Source organism: Lissotriton helveticus, chromosome 9, assembly GCF_964261635.1.
Source record: "Lissotriton helveticus chromosome 9, aLisHel1.1, whole genome shotgun sequence".
Taxonomy (NCBI): Eukaryota; Metazoa; Chordata; class Amphibia; order Caudata; family Salamandridae; genus Lissotriton; species Lissotriton helveticus.
Window position 1 is genome coordinate 930997311 of NC_136070.1, and position 17276 is coordinate 931014586.

Consider the following 17276-nt stretch of genomic DNA (forward strand, 5'->3'; position numbering starts at 1 on the left):
CATCCCCTTAATGCCAGAACATTGGTCCTTTTGTTTTGTTGCAAGTGCTCAGGCTTCAGTTCATGTTTGCGGTGCTGAAACAATTGTGCAATGGAAGATCTTTGAGAACAAAATGGATTTTGGCAATTTTCTGTCGAGGAATCTAGGACCATGAAGGACATCAGTATCAGCACCAAAAAGTGCAACTTGCTGGAGAGAAGAAACTTAGAATGAAAGGAGCTGAATGGGAACTGAGCAGTCCTCACAGCATAGGGCTGGTGCTGGGTGCCTTCACACGAAGAAATTCATAAAGAGGATGTGGTCGAGTCCACGACTTCACGTCCATTGCACACAGTTGGCACATACTGGGAAGCAGAACCTGTGAGAAGAGCAAGGGGAACTTTGTAAGTAACCTGAAGAACATTCAAACATTCCACAAGCTTGGCATGCATGGGTCACACAATCATTGAAGGTATACCTACGAACAATGACCAGATTGTGTCTTCTAAGTGGCCTTGTATTAGAACTAAAGGAGACCCTGCCTACCCTATAGATGCTAGGATGATTAACACACTTTACGAACATATAATTGAAAACAAAGTCCCAGAGACACATTACAGGCCACAGAGAGAATAATAAATAGTTTTGAAATACACACAAAAAAATAGAAGAAATGTTACAGAAGTACTGTTAAGTGAAACCAGACAAATCCTGGTAAGCAGTTCTAACTTGTCGCCAGTACAGACAGCTGCTTTGTTTCCTGTGCGGACTAATCATATGTCTGTTTTGTTCACAGGATGACGCTTAGAGAGCAGCTAGGGAGTCTGCACACCTGAATAAGTTAGTCTTAAATTGGGTTGGACGAAGTTCAAGTAATTTGTTTTTTGAGCAATTATGATATTTATGAGAAATTATGCAGAATTATCTGTGATTATGCGAAATACAAAACTGGCTTTTTTTCCTCCATATTTTAGCTCAAAATTCATCCTTTCTGAATGCGAGGACGCATTTCACTCTTAAAAAAAGGGCAAAAAACACAAGTGGGTGAAGCAGCAGCCACTTGCTTTATAGACATTTTTGTTCCTGTGCACTGATTACATATTTTTGCCATGAGCGGTGCATGACATGGCGCAATAGCTTAATCTGGGGAATTTTGTGTAGCACAAAAAAAATTTAAAATTGCATGAGATTATGTCTGCATAAACGAATAATCCCTCCGGCCTAATCCCAAAGACATGTCAAAAAGAAAAAATATCTAGGTGGTGCCAATCCAAGAAAGGTTGGAGTGCCATTACCTTGGTGTGCTAGGTGAGAGTCCTTGGTTTCAAAACGTTCATCTCCTGAAATGTGGGTGTGTATATGTAGCACAACCATACTATTAAATTTGTGTTATGTTAAGCACAATTTCTTTAGCTCTGAATTGACATTAGGATCGATTTGCACCACTGTCGGGATCCAACATTTGCACTTCCTAATATTGAGGGTTCTGTTAAAGATCGGAGTTTGTTTTCTGCTTGCATATAACCAATAGTAGTGTGGGTGGGGTGATGAGAAAACCACCAGGAATGTGCAGTTTCTCTACAAGATACTGAGGATATTTCACATTATGGGCTGCAAACCAATCCAAAAGCAGAAAGTCTACTCCCATGAGGGTGGACAGCAGACAATAGTACCCTTTACTGGATCCAGTCACAAGCTACCATGAAATCTTTGAAGGTGGGTAGATCGATTGCACCCTGTTTCACCACCCACATGGACTTGTATACCAATGAATGAGGTGCTGCACCATTCGTGTGGAACCCTGATTAGTAACTGTGGTGCTTTGAAATTAGTATTACAACTTTAAAGAAAATTCCAAAATAACTAAAAGGCATAATGGGTCCCTGGATGGCCTGTCCAAGAATTTGGTTTTTGATAGTGGTAGCACTTCACTACCTTTAAATATAGCTGTGAAGAATGTGCAGGTGTGGAAGAAAGAGACTGACCGAGAGAAAGATGGGAAGAGTTATTTTCAGTGCATGGTATCTCTTCATAGTGGTGTGGCTCACTGGTTAGAGGCGGCAGACCTGTAAGCAGAGAACGGCCCGGGACCAGGGTTCAATTCCCGACGCGGCAGGGTCTTGGACCAGGGTCAACGGACTCGATAATTCTCGCCTCAGTGCCTACTCTAACAAGGGAACACACTCGGCAACTCTGGGCATTAAGCTTGCCTCATCTCTACAACGGCCCCCCACAGACGCCGGGGATGCCTGGTTTCACCCTGGAGATACCCAGAAAGGGACCATCTCACAGGGAAAACCAGGACGGGTTCCCCAGCGGTCTACAGCGCCAGGACACTCGGGTAGAGTAACAGTGCGCTTTACAAGAATCCCACATCCCACATCACATGTATGAGAGGTCTATGAGTTTAAAAGTGTCTTTTGTACTACCAATCTGTAGGCACCAATGTGTAATAAATGCTCTCAAATCTCTTTAAACTGGATGAAGTTCAATTTAGTGATATGCAGAAGGTAAGCCAAGAGTAAAACCCAACTTGGCTCATAGCATCGTTGAAATAATCTCTTGAATTGTAAGATGTCGACATTTGTCTACTGCGAAACATCTGTTGAGTTCCTTTTAGTCTATGCAGAGAAGAATGTCCCTATTGTGTTTTTCACGACCACTACAGGAGCTAGCCACTTCATTGCTCTGACGTACTGAATAACATTAAACTCACACAATTTTCTCAATACCTTATTCACAAAACTCTTCATTCCTTTAGTTAATCTTGCCACATTGATTGTGACCATTATTGAGCCATCTTTCAATTTGATCTTATGAACATAGCCCAACCCCTGCTTAAACACACAGGTAGGTTCTTTTTCAAAACGTTCCTCAATCTTCTCTAACCTGTAAATTTGAATCTGAGGACCAGCATTGGGATTTAACATAAGTTGCAGTAGCTTCTGACAAGACAATTTGGAATGCCATGTGAAATATTTTATACATGCTTTCCTGTCTAGCGTGACTGTACCTACTTCAGCCATATTTTTCTTCTCATGTAACATTGCTCACATGATGTGTCCATTTCTGATGTCGAGGTTTGCTACATCTTAGCACTCGAGACAAGAATATGAGAAAAGCTTGCTTAGGCGAAAACTTTTTTGTTTTTGTAACTCTTGAATGCTGTTTCCCTATTTTTGTAAGGTCAGCTACACACCTTCTTGTATTATTTTTGAGAATCTTATCCTGTGAGCAATACTAAAAACCTGTGTGTTGAAGAGTATAAATTTGAGTCTTGCCTGTACTTGTTCAGTTGATTCTGTGATGTACAAACCGTTGGTTTTGTTTTTTGTCCATAAAAGCTTTCTCACTCAACCTAAACCTGAGGTGAAGATTTCTTTGATAGCTTTTTCCCTTGTACATCTTATATTCTTTTCCACCTATAAATATGTTGTTGTAGTTTATAGGATTAAAATATGCCTCAACAAAGCCCTAAATCATGATCGAGTCTCCCACATATCCTCCAGGCTTAACATCCATGCTTCTCAGCCTCCCACTTACTACATTTATTCTCAAAACCCTCAATAGGAAAAGTATTGAGCCTACAAAATAAATGAAACATCATGTCAAATTCTATATCTTACGTTTTTACTTTCTCAGTGGCAAATACCTTATCCTGCAACACTATTTCATCACAATCCTCTTGAACCTAACGCGCATCTCTGATTCTACCAATACTCCTGCAGCACTTATCATAGTGTCTCCTTTTTCAACACACTCTTGCATAGCTATTAAAATACTGTCCTACGCCTACTCCTTTGAAAGGTATGTCTCCAGGATGAGCCAATAGGAATTTTGAAATAACATTCTGCATTTTGATGAAAATAAAATCTAATTGTGACTCAACTACACATTGTGAGAAAATGACAGTTGTATATTTACGAATGTTGGTGCTTAAGAATCTACTGGAAGTAAGACGTCTGTAACTACAGACTCAACATTTTCCTTAAATACAAATCCAGCTCAGGAACACTTAGCACAACCCATACAGTAAAATAATATTGTATAGTGACATCTATGATACATTGTTCTTTATATGAATTCTTGCTGCACAACATGTATGTATCACTTTCATTATGCCACATGACGCACTGCTCACAAAATTATCAATCTAAATATGCTGAGTTGAACTTCCTTGACGAAGCTCCAAGCTGGTCACATGTATGCATTAAAGCTTGTGGTGTGCGCATCCGATAGAAGCACAAAAATAAGTTTGCATGTTGAGCGTGCAACAATAAAGGAGCAAAAAGCACGTTTACATTTATCCTTTCCCTTCCATTTTAAACCATGTTCATTTACGCGTTCTTCAAACCTGTTTCGCCCTTTATCTTGATAACTCGTCGTGTGAAAAGGTGCTCCTGTATGAAGATTTAACACTGCTGCCTCACCTTTCATATCAAATGGTGGCCTCCCAAAATGGCTATTACGTTCCTTATTTAGTCGCGCTACGCGTTTCGGCTACCATTGTTTGTTTTCGTCTTCTTCAAAATGGTGCTGCTGTTGGTGAACCGCAGTGTGTTCCACAGCTGTCACATTCCTGATGTACTCACGCTATATGTATCTTGAACTTCCAAGTTCCTAATACATCATTCAAAATGGTACTGTACATTTTGGAAAACAATGCGACCAACCACCAGGTTGGTCTCTTTTCTCTCACTCCAGCTTTCCCCTGTTCATCTGCGGAACAGTTCCTACTCCTGATGCGTTTTTTAACTTGTTCACCTCTGCTTCTTTCTTCTGGTATCCTTCGCCTACTTCTGGTCGTGTTGGGCCACTGAATAAGATCCGGAGCTCGTCGCCAGTGTAAAATAATAAACTGCACAAAAAGTAGTTTAGGTGCTGCTTTAATACATTGTGCCCTAGAAGCAAAACAAAGGGGCATATTACCAACAAATAGCGATATTTATCGCTAAGTAGGGTTAGCGGCAATATTTTTATCGCCGCGCATCACCGGTTTTTATCGCTGAGATAACTTGCTATTAGCAAGGTTTATCTCAAAAGCGATAAAAATCAGGCGAAATGCGTGAATATCGCTGAGAATACAGCGATATTCACGCATTGGCGACGAAATGCTCTTAGCCATGTTATCCACCTCCCATTGGATAACATGGCTAAGAACTGGTCTGAGCGGGTGTTGGTTTTTGGCGATAGCGGGAATATTTCCATCGCTACGCCTGCCTTGCTAATAGGCGATAGCGATGTTAGCGACTGCTTTCAGTCGCTAACAGGTTGGGTACGCCCACTTTGAATGTCATTAGCGATAAATATCGCTGACATGCAAAGCGGGCCCAAAACCGCTTGCTATCGCCTAAAAGCTGTCGCTAAGATTAGTTAGCGACAGCTTGCTAATAGAGCGATAGAATTATCGCTGCTTAGCGGCCGAAAACGGCGGCTAAACAGGCGATAATTGCCTATCGCCACCCTTTGTAATATACCCCACAGTTCGGCTGCCATCACCAGAAACCAACACTCTTGAATTCTGACCACATTCCATTTCACATCTTTCAGCTTTCACAAACCATGCCACAGCCATGTTGATACTCCCCAGTTAAGCCCTCTCCTTCGCTCCATCCTTTCCAAGCCATGAATCTTGATTCTAGATGTTTAATTATATCGTGCAGTCCGATGTCTTTGGGATCGGGAATTCAGCTCGATCTCAGATTGGGATCAATTTTTAGCACAGGTCGAAGTGTAAGGGAAGAAATTAGAGGAAATACAATGGCAGTTTGGAGGAAGTAGGTAGTGATGAGGGATAGGAGGGTGGGTGAAGGCAATTTCACTTTCAGATGCCTCCCATCCTGTTAGGTGCACAAGTAAAGCAATTGCCTTTAAAGAGTCTCACGTTTGATGGCTTGATAAAGAGACATGCTTTAGGTGCGAAAAACAAAAGCCCTCAAAGCTTGAAGATGGTTGTCAACAGTAATGGAAATCAATAAACCTACTGGAACTCGGTTCCTTACGACCTGGGCCCATTGGATTTCTGTTGCCATCTTCCTGACAGTAAGGCTATAGGTGCTAACATCCCCACTTTTCTGCTACCAGTCTCTCTGTTTCCCAGTGACTTCATTCTTGTTGTTCTCCCCTTGATCAGACTAATTCTGTGACCCCTCCGGTTTGAAACCATGGGTCTAGGGAGACAGCTTTGGTCTCTTCTCCTTACCCATAGGGGAAACATGAAGTTTAATTTACTAAGTAATTATTTGATATGGATTTGTTTTCTGATTCACTGTACCTCGTTATCGCCCTTCCCACATTCCTTGTGATTTGATGTGTATACCATTCCTAGTGATTTTTGCATGGTTGTTCAATCTTCCCGGGTTCTGACCCTTGCATCCTTCAGTATTCTTCTGTGACTGCTGTGCGCCTATACAAAGTGGCTGCAGAAGAGAGGAGATTGTTGGGCGGCTATAGGTGGGTCAAAGGGACAGCCATGTGAAGATATCGGTTATCTTTTTGATTTCTACTTTTTATAGCAAATTAATAGGTCGATCCAAGCCAATTTCCAGACAGGGAAGTGTCTGCTCAGGCCTCAGAACTACTTGTGTAGCAGAACTGTCACTGGATGACTGCACTACATCATGTTTGACAAAGTTGGGAGGGGGAGTAATTGCTGAATGGGACACAATCCTGTTTGGACATATACCAAATCTGCCTTTTCTGTCCCTATATGGTGTAGAAGTACACCTAGGGAATGTTAGTTAAATACCACCTAGGAACTGCAGCTGCTATGTTGCCATCCACAGAATTGACCTTTAAAACGTTGCTTCAGGCCTACCTTGTGTAGCCTGACATCAGCAACTTAAAAACCTGCACTCAAACCTGTCAAAATTAAGTCTGGGTTGAGTTCGCGCAATTTCGCTATGCGGAATACCACGACGTGACAAAAAACTCAGCCGCGCTGGGCGGAGGTCCGCAATCGGGGGAGTGCATTAGGGGCATGCCTTTCGCTGTGATTTTGAGTGCCGGGTGTTTGTCCTGTGCTGTAAAATAATTGCAAACTGCACCATGTGCAGCGCAAAAGGGCGCAGCTTCCTTTCTGCTGCTCGAGTAGATTTTCTACGTGAGCAGCAGATTCTCAACGCGAACGGAAGTTTTCTCAATGCGAGTGGTCGCAACCTGCCACAACCACTTGCATTGAGAAATCCAAACACCCGCATTGAGAAATCTCGCCAGGAGGTTGATTTTCCTCGCTCACCAGGTAAACCTTGGTGAGAGCTACAAGGCAAAATCACGCCCGGGAGGTGGAATTTCCTTGGGCGCCTACTTGATGTTGACGAGCGCGAGCGAGGAAAAAAAACTCTGCTCGGCTTCCAGAGCAGAGTTTTGGGGAACGCGGCGTGCTCCGCAGAGCGCGGATTGTGGAAAACTCCGTGAATGGAGCAGAGTTCACCGCCCAAGGTTAGTCAAAATGACTTTTATTTAAAGATGAGAAACCCTGAATTTGAAATACAAATAACCCACCCGTAAGTAAACTGAAGTGAGGAGTCGTGGTCCAGGAGCTGGTTTAAGGTGAGTTTATTCAAGAAGCACAGCAGTACAAGTACCAACCATCCTGCCTCAGCAACCGCCAGGATCAGAATGGAGAACATGGAACTATACAGGTAAGAGAACACGGAATACATGCTGGCATAACACTCTAAGCTTAAGGAAACAGTAATAATATTAAGATGAGAGGCACAACATATCTCCTCCCCTTAAAGGGAAAAAAAAACACTAAAAAACAATTGAAAAGAAGAGAGAAAGAACAACAGAAGATGAGAAGAAAGATAACAGAGGCGAGAGCAGAGAAGAAGAAAAATCAATATCTGACAAAATCATTAAATTTCTTAGGAACTCGAGGGGTCCTTCCATAAGAAGTGCGACTCATAGTGGAGGCCACTCCTTGTGAAGACCCAGGAGTGGATGGAAACTCCTTAGAACAGGTGGGTGTAACTGGAAAAGAGTCTGGCAACTGACAAGTTCCCTGAGAAGAACCTGAAGCGACATGAGAATCCCCGAGAAGAGAGTCACTGGAGGATTGCTCAACCACTTTCTCATTAGGAACCTGCTTCTTGGCGTACAAGGCAATCCTGCGGAAATTCCAATTTTGTCCATTCTCTAGCACAACATGCCATTTGTGTACTTCCTTGACTCTCATAGGATCGGAAAACTTATTCATGCCAAACTCCCTACGTCCTAACTTGATTTTGACCAAGTCGCCCACTTCAACTCTACCTACCTTTCCAGGAACTACCTTGGTAGCAACAATACCTTCCCATAGCCACTGTGGGACTAGCTTAGTTCTGGGAGTTCTTCCACGCATGCATTCAAACGGGACCAAATCAGTCACTCCATGGGCTGTGGTATTGTAAGACCACACCATGTCTTCTACTGCTCTACGCACATCTTTCTGTCCTTGCACTGACAACTGTATGGTACCCTTAATCAAACGATTCATTCGTTCCACCAAACCGTTACCCTGGGGGTTATAAAGGGAAGTGCAGATGTGTTGAATTCCATGATTGGCTAAAAAAGAATGCATAGAGGACGAGGTGAGTTGGGTGCCATTGTCCGTAACGAGGATTTTCGGAAAGCTTTCCTTAAGAAAAAGGGACCTTAATTGCTTTATAACAGCGTCAGTGGTAATATTCCTCATAAATTCTACGCATAACCACCTAGAGGCTACATCGACAAGAACTAACGCAAACCTACATTCAGCAGGTAAGGAATCCATGGGACCAATAAAATCTAAACATAACTTATCCCAAGGCAAAACACAAGAGCTGACAATGGAGCCCTGTGGAGGAGAGGATATCTTCAACCTCTTTTCACTCTCTTTACACAGAAGACAAGTCTCAACCCACCTACGCACATCATCGTCAACTCCAGGCCACCAAAAGTTCTTTTTAATCCTCTTGAGAGTCATGTTTTGCCCAAGATGTCCCTCATGAGCTAAACAAAAAACTTTTCTCCTGAGAGAAGATGGTGGTACAAACCTCTCACCGCGCAACACCAAATCATCGGACATACCCAAACTCAATTCTTCTTGTAATTTGACAAAAGGACGCAGAGAAGGTTTAACATTCCCTTCCCTTCTCCATCCTAAACGAATAGCATCAACCAACTCTCCAAAATCAGCATCCTCCAAGACGGCTTGATGTCATTCATCTCTAGAAATAGAGTGAAATTCAGAAGAACAAACATCCTCAAAGGCAGCAATTAAACAGACACTCTCATCCTCCAAATCTTTACCACCATCCTCTGAAACAATATGAAGACGTGACAAGCAGTCTGCTTGTGTATTTCTCCAACCGGAAATGTGCTCTAATTTATAGGTGTAGTCCTGTAACTTGGCAGCAAACTTCATTAGGCGGGGAGAACCATTATTGGCCCCGCCCGGTGACAGAATTTTGAGAAGGGGCTTATGGTCAGTTCTTAGACAAAATACCATACCCCACAGGTAGGTACGAAAGTGCGAAATGCCCCAAACAGCAGCTAGAGCCTCACGCTCGATGACAGCGTAGTTGCGCTCAGAGGAATTGAGGCAGCGAGAAGCAAACGCCACAGTTTTTTCACTTCCTCCCGACCTCTGAGATAACACAGCGCCAATACCGTATGCACTTGCATCAACTGTAACGTAAGTATCCCTACTTGGTTCAAAGGTTGTCAAAATGCCAGCATTAATGATATTACTTTTAATCAGTTCAAAAGCTTGCGACTGTAAAGTTCCCCACTCGAAGTGCACACCTTTCCTAAGTAACATTCGTAACGGTTCAGTCTTATGTGAGAAATTAGGAACAAATTTGGAGTAGTACTCCACTAGACCAAGAAAAGACTTGAGTTGGTCTTTGTCAGTAGGAATGGGAGCATTCTTGATAGCTTTTAAGAGATCTTCCTTTGGCTTAATACCATTCTGAGAAATAGTGTACCCCAGATAGTCGATTTCAGTTAACAAAAACTGACATTTGTCTTTTCTCAAAGTAAGACCAGCAGTAGAAAGAATTTGTAAAACTTTTGACAGATTAGAATTGTGCTCAAGTTCATCTATACCTGTAATCAAGATGTCATCTTGGAAGAAGTGGACATGCTTTAAGTCTTTGAAAAGGGTATGCATCATGCGTTGAAAAACGCTTGCCGCAGAGGCAAGGCCAAAAGGCAACCTTTTAAATTGAAACACCCCTTCAATGGTAACAAAGGCAGTAAACTTTTTGGAGTCAGGGTGTAATACAACTTGATGGTAGGCGGACCTTAGGTCCAGTTTACTAAAGAATTTAACTTTGTCCATAAGTAAGACCATTTCAGAAATGTTAGGCAAAGGAAATTTGTCGACTATAATGTTCTGGTTAAGAGAACGAAGGTCAACACAAAAACGGAGTTTACCGTCCTTTTTCTGTGTGACAACAACTGGCGAAAGTCACTCAGAAGCTTCCACCGGTTCAATTATGTCCTGCTTTTGCATGTCAAGCATTTCCTTTACCTCTTTCCTAACAGCAATGGGAATTCTTCTTAAAGCATGTCTAACTGGGGAAGCATTTTCCTTAACTTTAATTTCATGTAAGTAACCTCTCAATTTGCCCAATGTAGGACGGAAAACATCAGAAAATTTAGAAAGAACATTTTCAACATTGTAAAAATCATCAACTGCAAGTACCACATCGTCAGACCTTGGGTCAAGAATAATATGTAAGTCGTACTGTTGTAACCACCCAAGAATTGCTGGGCCTTCTTCGGAAATGAAAACTTTGCCCGAAGCAGATCTACCTTTAAATTGAAAAGAAGTATCCATGACCCCTTTCAATTTAATTACTTTCCCTGTGTAACCTTTCGGCATGAAATCACTGTGTAGAAGTGGTACAGATGGCCAATGTTCTTTATACATGCTATAAGGTATGATGGAAAACATCGAGCCTGGATCAACCATGAGGGAAACAGAAACATCGTTGAGAATAAAAGAAGCTCTTGGCTTCTGTAATACAAAGTGAGCATTGTCATCATCAGTATCACCATCCACACATAAGAACATTTCTTGAGAAGAAGCATCATCTTCAACAAAACTAACTCTATTATATGCAGGAGATTTGCACACCTTGCTAATGTGACCCCGCTTACCACATTTACGGCAGTTTTTGTCTCTGGCAAAACAACCTTGAAAATCAGCAGCATGAGACATATCTCCACAACGATAACATCCCACAAATTTCACCTTCCCGCCAGGATTATTATAAACAGACCTAGACTTGGGATGAAAAGTTTTAGGTTTAGTGTTAAATTTATCAACATTAGAAGGTGGTTCTTTATCAGCTTTGGAGACAACGTTGACAGTCTCTTCCTTCTTTAACTCAAGAAGACGCATCTCGTCCATGCATTTGTCAGATTCCTCGACGACTTTAGCTATTGTGATGGCTTCCAGTAATGTAGGGTTTTTAGCTGCCCATAGTTTTTGCTGCATGCGCTTATTTTTACATTGCACTATCAGTTGATCCCGAATCATCTGGTCCGCCATAGCTCCAAAGTCACATTTCAAGGATAATTCTCTTAAGCGAGCAACCATTTGATCAACTGTTTCTTTGCCTTTTTGCGGAACAGTATAGAATTTGTGCCTTTGCATGACGATATTAATTTGTTTTCCAAAGTATTTTTCTAATCTCAATTTTGCCTCATTGTAGGGGTTATCTATAGGTTCACCGTCATCATTTAAGAGTTCTGGTAGAAATTTGAAGACATGTTGTCCTGCTTTGCCTAAGGAATTCAATAATATGGCTTTCTTCCTGGTCGCAGGAAATCTAAGACCATCTATGGCCTCGAGGTAATTTTCGAAAAATCCTAGCCATTCTTCCCATTCCGTGGTGGGAATCTCCCCTTCAATAAGAAAAGCTGGTGGTGGAGAAATTGTATGGTTGGCAGTGGTAGCCATGTAATTTGTATTTGTGCAAATTTATTATTTTAAAATTTCGCGGATTAAAGCTGAGGCAGGTGAACAGGAACGTAATGTAAAGTACTTTGCTTGTATTTGCTGTGGCAAACTGTTGTAAAGCAGTATTTATTATAATAAAGTTGTTTTGCCGGTTGAAATTGAACGTGGTTGGCAAAACGGCAATGTTAACGAAGGAGTTCTGAGCGTGGTTGGCAAAAGCTCTTAAAATGGCCGCCAGACGCAGTGCGTGATGACGTCAGCGCGCAAATAGCGTCAGGCGCATGCAGCGTCTCCTAGCAACGAAGAGACGCGTTGAAGAGTTCTCGCGCTATCACAGAAGAATGGCGCTTGAGGACGTTCGAATCGCTTGCGCTGTCTTGCGCTGTGTGCTCGAGCGCACAGCGACGCCAAATCCGCCAAACAACCCAAAATTTGAACAAAACAACAGTACCTTGGGTTGTCGCTGTCCAGAAACAGGAGCGGTAAGCGCCGTAAGAGAACAGTGCCTAGGGAGAGTCCACAGGAAGCGCCAACTAGCGGAGGAGAACGAAGTGTAGGGAAACAGCTCACCAGGATCACATGGAACTCCTCGAAGACGTGGAAGGCCGAAGCGTCGCCAAAATGAAGTGAGGAGTCGTGGTCCAGGAGCTGGTTTAAGGTGAGTTTATTCAAGAAGCACAGCAGTACAAGTACCAACCATCCTGCCTCAGCAACCGCCAGGATCAGAATGGAGAACATGGAACTATACAGGTAAGAGAACACGGAATACATGCTGGCATAACACTCTAAGCTTAAGGAAACAGTAATAATATTAAGATGAGAGGCACAACATAAACCTTATTGCCCACATGGTAGGGTGCCTGATATTAACAAGTGGAACATGCGTAAAATTAAAGTTGGCATGTTCCTCTATTGATTAGACCACAAAAGCTAGTTTCATTGGCGGGGCTGTAGATGGATCCTAGAAAATGTACAGATTAAAATGTAATCTGTCACTTTTGATAGGAAACTGCTTAAATAGTCATTCAAAGACTATTTTTCATATTTATTTAAAGTTCAATTAATTGGTGAAGTTCATTTTTTAATAAGTATTTAGGGAAAGTAACATTTCAAACGTTATCTTTGTCCTGCCTGAAGCCCCTGGGGGTTAATTTGCATTAGCCTGCCATCAGGTGCCTAGCAAGTGATTGACCTTAATGAGGTGTGAAAACTGCACTTAGAGTGGAGGAATGGCTTAGGTCTGGTGACAGGATGGACTAGGCGTGGGGCATTTGATCCCTACCGGCCCAGGAAGAACAGTTGGGGTGGGCCCTGGACCTTCAATAACTTTAAAGGGACAGAAGTGAGGTCAGCCCATTCATAGTTTAGTATAAGGAGATACCTGAAGAAGGGAAAGTCCTTGTACTCAAGATTTACACTAGCCAGGCACATTCCTAACCTAGTGGGATTGAAGCAACACCCCAGAATTGGTTTGGAGGGGACACACGGGAGGGACTGCTCATTTCCCTGGCTGCACCTCTGGGTGGACACACATGCTCTGCACAAGGACGGAAGGGTTCCCCCGTATTCATTTGTAGGAGTGAGGTGCACAGTGGGATTTTTAGCAGTAAGGCAAATAGGATATGCTGCAAAAGTGGGAAGGGCTGCCCCTGGGAACCTTTTCTGCATTGGTGATGGAGTATCCCGTAATCACCCCCACCAACTGCCTAGTTCAACCTATAAAAGTGCATCCCAAAGAACTCTCCTTAGAATCCATTTTGGACCTTCAGAATATCAGAAGGGGCTGGACCTGCCGTCTTTGACCCGAGAGGAGCCCAGTAGGCTAGACTTGTTCCCTCTTGTACCCAGGAAAAATAAGTGGACTCTAAGGGTCAGTTGCCTAACCTCCTGTGTGGCTACAGGGACACAACAAACTGCAAGAAGTCATTTTCTTGAAGTGACCAGATGAATGGAAGTAACTGAACCTGGACTGGACCTTGATAATGGCCTCTGCTGGAGCAAGTCCTAGTCCCTAAGTAGTGTCCCGGAGGTCCTGGGAGCCTTAGAAGTGACCCATAGATGCTAAGGCCTGGAAAGTGGAAGTTGAAAAATGCTTACATTTCTAAGACCTTGTGAGTGGCCACGGAGACCTTGCAGCAATGGTGTCTTATTTCTATGCACCTTCCTCGGATATCGCAATTGTGTCTGATATCTATGCAACTTCCTCAGATACAGCTTGGTATTTTGGCTTTATTACTGTTTTGGAACTGCATAAATACTGTAAACATTGCCCTAAATTAAGCCTGTCTGCTCTGTCTCATAACTACCAGGGGGCTGAGCTCAAGTTAATTTTGTGACTCTGGTGTTCCCCCTGACATGTTAGTGTTATTATTCCTTGGGCGACTGCCCATTCCAATTGTCTCATAATCAACCTACAGCAACAAATATGAGTAGTTTGATATATTGTACTTGCTGACGAGTAGAGTGTTTCCTTCATACTGCACGGAAATTTTGATCATGCACTGATTACATGGCTATAAAATTGCAATATTAAGTTCGTTTTCTTTTCTTTCATTAGCCTGCTTGTTATTAATGAATAATTCTGAACACAAGTGAGTACACGTGATAGAGAAAAATAAGGCAATTGAAAAGATGTTCAAGAAACTATATTATACTAAATCAAATGTAAATGAATACGTATTTGAGTTTTTTTGTTATCATGCTTTACTTCATTTTGGATCTAGTTCATTCTTGATCTTTTTCCAATTAACATGATGCAACTGCCAGTATCCCGATTTACTGCTTATGCAAATACGCCATAGGTTTATGACAACATCCCTTTTTTTAATAATAATCACAATTTTGGTGAGTATTGTGGCACTGGAAGTTAGAATGGTGAACTGTGTTGCTCTTTTCCATAATGCTCAGATTTCCTTTACTTGACTCGAAATGTGTACTAAATGCTATCTTTCTTCCTGATAATTAAATCTGACCAAAAATCAGTGGCTGACGGTGACCCTCAACCCTTGAGGGGCATTGAGGGGACCAAGAGCCAAACTCAGTGGGGGCCAAAAAGATTTGCCAAAAAATGTTTAAATGTACTTAACCGTATTCTGCTCTCCTCTGTCTTCTTCTTTCTCAGTGAGACAGCATCTTGTGGAGCCTCAGGCAACCCATTCTTCAAATCCAAAACTGCTCTCATGCTGTAGATGAGCAGCATGAGAGTAGGGCCAGGATTGGCTGGAGCGGGCTGCCTCGAAGCTTCAGCAGGCACAGGAGGCTTGTGCCTGTTCTCCACCCAGCTGTCTTAGACAGCTAGGTGGCGAGGTGTACGCTCCGCATGTCAGGCAGGCCATCGCAAGACAGCTGGCCAAAGTGACTTGCGCAGTGCAAACTGGTGGAGTGAGCACCACTCTCCTGCTGCCAGTCAGCAGCAGCCCACCCTCAAACACTGCTCGGGCTGGAAGCAGTGAAAAATAAAACGGTTATTCATTTTATTAGCGTTTTATTTTTAGGTCGAGCCTGGCATTGCAGCGCATGCGCTGCAAGCTCTGCGAGGCATATTGTAGTTGGGACAGATGTGGAAGTGCAGTGGAAGCTCCACCCATATTTTTCATTGGCTGGTGTCATCGTCCATGGTAAATGCTTGCTTCCGATTGAGAATGAGGCTTCTTAGTCCCTCCTTGTTACCGCCCTGTCTCCTTTTGGGACAGCCCATCAGGACTAGATCTTTTACTTGCAGCGTCACACTGTCTACTTCATTAGTCGGTAAGCACTATATTTATTTCACAGTGGCGACACTCTGTTCTCTCTTGCATTTGATAAAAGTTGTTCTTGTCTCTGTGAGAGAATTCTGGCACACACTGTGCAACTTTCGTGAGTATTTCAACTTCAAGTGGACTTTAGATGAAAGTGCTCTGCAATTCTACTTTCAGTTTTTCCAATTACCGCTGACACAGACTCACTGAAGCTTGCAGATTAACAGTTGTCTTTCATTCATTTACTCAATGCACTGCAAAACCTTTGTTTTGTCCTGAATTATCATGAACACTCTTGGCTCTGCGGGCCATTATGTAGTGCAGCCAATTGGGACTATGAAACAGTTTCTTCTAAATGGATTTAGCATTAAGTATGAGCTTACTTCATTCTCCCATTTTTGCGTGCAGCGTGTCCCACAAACGCTACCAATAACCATTCCACAACACTACCTGTTTGCACGGATAGTTGCAACGTTGTTCACCAGGGAGCTGCATTCTGATGGCGCAATAACAAGCTTCTAGCACACGCTATAGTGACAACACAAATGATTTTTAAATTGCTAGTGTGCATTGCGAATGCTCAGTCGAATATTAGCTAGCATAAAGAGTGTTTAAGAGTTTGAAATTATGAATGATGGTCTAATTGGAATGAATGTGAGTATTTTTGCATTCACTCAAATTGAAAAATACATTTCTAGGTCTTTGAATTATTCTGGGGTTTCCTGATACTTCTCGTAGTATCTACACAGCTGCACTGACTCCATATAAGCTGCACTTTTGCATATTCAATTGGGTAACTTACTGTATTGATAGTTCTGGGAGTTTAGTGATGGATCATAAAAAGAGAATGGACTACTTACGTACACATTTATTAAGTTAACTACTTTAAAAATGGCAGCAATATTTACTTATTTTTGAGTATTTGGTAAGGCAAACTGAAAGCACAAGGAACAAGCATTGGCAAAGCCAACAGGTCTTGCCTATGCGAGATCTAATGGATGTTTTCTTAACCGGGTTGCAAAGCAGCAAGGCTGAAAGTAAAGAACAGCAGTGGCACAGTCAATAGGTCTCGCCTATGTAAGATACATTGGCTTTGCCATTGTTTCTTGGCCGTGTTGCAGCATGGCTGAAAGTATAGAAAAAAAGCTGTATGGCACAGCAAGCCTTAACCGCATCATTGCGCTTACGTTTCTTGTATTGTTTTTAAAACTTTAAGCCATGCTGCACTGAAGCCAGATTGGTATATAATATAGCTAAAAAACATTGACAAAGCCAATAGATCTTGCATAAGTGCCAATGCTTGTTTACTTTTGTTGCACTGGCAGCAGGGGCGACTCTACTCTGCCCTAATGGGGAGAGGGGGGGGATGTGGCACTCCCAAAAATGGTTCATTGTTGATTTCTAGATGCGGGGGGGGGGTTCTGCTACTAGTTAGGTTTGATTGATGTGTTTTGGTATTCCCATTATAAGCCCTCCTTCCCTGGCAAATACAATCTCTCCATATTGTCAGAGAAGTCATTTTAGGACTCAGGACAAGCTATTGCACACAATCCCCGCTTATAAGCTCTCAGCAGAGGGGTGGAGAGAAAGGGGAAGAGCTTTTTTCCATTATAGTGCCACGGATC

General features: G+C 42.5%; 1 protein-coding gene across 1 annotated transcript in view; it reads right to left on the reverse strand.

The window, feature by feature from the left end:
• Window positions 1–284: 284 nt before the first annotated feature.
• GRM2 (glutamate metabotropic receptor 2) overlaps window positions 285–17276 on the reverse strand; it is a 238903-nt gene continuing 221911 nt past the window's right edge. The window contains exon 5 of the mRNA XM_078662234.1: window positions 285–358. Within this exon, the coding sequence (XP_078518360.1) occupies window positions 285–358 (74 nt within the window). The remainder of the gene's footprint in view (window positions 359–17276) is intronic.